This window comes from Amaranthus tricolor, chromosome 5 (assembly GCF_026212465.1).
Source record: "Amaranthus tricolor cultivar Red isolate AtriRed21 chromosome 5, ASM2621246v1, whole genome shotgun sequence".
In the NCBI taxonomy this organism is placed as follows: domain Eukaryota; kingdom Viridiplantae; phylum Streptophyta; class Magnoliopsida; order Caryophyllales; family Amaranthaceae; genus Amaranthus; species Amaranthus tricolor.
This window is the reverse complement of record NC_080051.1, coordinates 31555227-31558035: the sequence shown is the minus strand read 5'-3', so window position 1 is coordinate 31558035 and position 2809 is coordinate 31555227. Positions and strand designations below refer to the sequence as shown.

At 28.3% G+C, this 2809-nt stretch overlaps 1 protein-coding gene across 1 annotated transcript in view; it reads right to left on the bottom strand.

Annotated features, from left to right (window-relative positions):
- Positions 1–752: 752 nt before the first annotated feature.
- Positions 753–2809, bottom strand: part of LOC130814195 (transcription factor MUTE) — a 2610-nt gene continuing 553 nt past the window's right edge. Inside the window, exons 2-3 of the mRNA XM_057680264.1 lie at positions 1633–2037; positions 753–982 (exon numbers count right to left, since the gene is read on the bottom strand). Of these exons, the coding sequence (XP_057536247.1) occupies positions 878–982; positions 1633–2037 (510 nt within the window). The 3' untranslated portion in view covers positions 753–877. The remainder of the gene's footprint in view (positions 983–1632; positions 2038–2809) is intronic.

Sequence of the window (2809 nt, the reverse complement as noted above, 5' to 3'; positions counted from 1 at the left end):
TATGGAAAAAACAAATAAAAACATAAAATAATACTCTTTTTAATTTTTCAATCTCATTTACTCACAATTTTTTAAACTTCAATATCTTTAAATATACATTAAAAAAATTATAAAAATATGTAATAAAAAATACTATACATTAAGGCGAATTAAACAAAATCTCACATGGCATACTATTAGAGTAATTTTCTCATAATAATCCAAAAGTCAGAAGTATTTTGTATTAGGTCGTGACATTCGTCATATAATCTCACCGTGGCCGACTCATGTGGACATGGGACACCCGTGGGCTCGGGCCCACAAACCCACGGGTCAAGATCGTTGACTTACACATACACTTGGTGAGATTTATTGTTTTCTAAAACCATATGGTAGTAGGAAGATTAGCTCACCCAATATATATGCAAATCAACAACCCATTATTTTATGATGTGGAATCTTGTCTCATATGTGAAGTATTTCCAACATTTTCAATATAAGATTAAATATATTAGAGAATATTATTCCCATAGTATAAGATATTTTGAGTAAATCTATACTATTGATTATTTTGAGTGATTATTTTGACTCAATGAGTGAGATTATTTTTAACAAATTTTCTTATATTTATCTATGTATCCCCAAAATATCTTTTATATTTCTTTGATCTCCTTAAGATAGGAATATATATATATATTTAGATGGGAAGAAAATTAGAGAATGAAAGGAGTTAAATAATAATTCTAATAATTTCAACTCTATAAAATTATTTCTAAACGTATTTATTGATTAAAATGTTACAAAATAGTCTTGCCTTAACCTAAAAATAGCATTTCAATATATTTGGGAAATTGAAAAGAAAAGTTCTTAAAAAACAAAGCCAGTGTAATACTCTATTTTATGCCCTATTCTCAATAATATTGCTAGCGTTTCCAGTGGTGCAAAAACTTCGCTGTACTTCCGCTGCTAGCTCCTCCATGCTTAACTCACATTCTAGCCCGATCTGTCACACACATAATCAATATTAGGACAATAAAACTATACTAATTAGTTAATTTTTGCGATGTTTAATTGTATTTAAAAAAATTTTGTTGAGCTGGTTTTAAAAAAATTATTAGCAATATCCAACAAATGAGCTCGAAATTCATCATCTCTCGTTCAAGTGATACATTAAGTGATAGATGTAGGATTTGTGTTAGAGTATATATAGGACCTCGACAATTAACTTAAATTTTTGGTTCAGTTGGTCATTAATATGGTATCAGAAGTCAGTAATGTCCAGAGGTCACGAGTTTGAATCTCAACAGCTTATTATTTAAAGTGGAATGTTCAATGCAACTATGAGGACTTGAGCTGCATCCATACTTTTAGCCTACTTGACTTTTATGTTGAACGCAACAACCCATCATTTGAAATGCAATGTTCAGTGCGTGTTACAATATATATATATATATATATATATATATATATATATATATATATATATATATATATATATATATATATATATATATATATATATTATGAGACCTTAACCCTCATCTTAAGGTTTTACCCTTTTAGCTTAAATTTTTCTCGTGTAAGAAGCATAATAGATAAATTATAAAGAAGATAATAACGCAATATTAAATGGTAAAAACAAAATAGAAGTACCTTGACGACGAAATAGTAGAGAACAGTGTCATCCATGCTACTAATATTCAAGTGAAGAATCTCAAAAGAAAGCTTCTCCAATGAACTTATTATTCTAAGTAGCTGTCCATGTGTTCTTTTAGATATCACCCTTAACACAACATTTGCTCCTGATATTTTGGCTTCAACATCTGCCACTCCAGAATTGCAACAAGCAACTAACTCTTTGCCTCCATCAAACTCGAAATAGTGGTTTGTGATGATGTTTGCATTTGCTAATTGCGTCGGGCTTGGTCTCGGGCTTGGGCTTGGACTTGGACTTAGGCTTAGGCTTTTTCTCCTCTTTTGTGACTCTAAGGATTCAAGAACATGGTGTAGCTCTTTTATGAACTCTACTACTCCTCCTATGATTGATGCTTGATCCCCCTTCATATATATAACAACCAATATTTTGGAATACTTATCATCACAAATATTAATTTATTTACAAACAATATATACAAATAAAAATTGGAGTCACAGTTTAAGTCGATGGTATATATATATATATATATATATATATATATATATATATATATATATATATATATATATATATATATATATATATATATATATATATATATATATATATATATATATATATATATAGTCTATAACATATTCTTAAGTTGATGGTTGAAATCCTAAAATATGTTATATATTCTAATATAAGCTAATTGATGGTTGAGATAGGATATTTTATATGTCCCTCACATTCTCCATCATTAGGAGTGAAGCTCATTTAGGCCGTTGTAATATGCTTCTTGCCAACTAGCATAGAATTCTCAATCTTAATTAGGGTTGATTTTAATATTAAGAAGGATATTCTATATGGTAAGCACTAACTATTGCAAAAGGCGAGTATTAGTAATTCTTAAAATTTTTTCCACAAAATAGCACTTAACTCTTGAAAAATTAATTATAATAACATTATGGAGGTAAAAATGTTTAATTTTTACGTTTAATTTTGGTAAAAGTCATAAATACCCTAATAAATCCCAAATGTAAAGCACAACTTAACAGAAATTAAACTTAACAGATGAGTGCTATTTTGTGGAAAAAATTTGGAATTTATTAGGGGCATTTATGATTTTTACCAAAACTTAACGGAAACTAAACGTTATTTTTACCTCCATAATGTTACTGCAGTTAATTT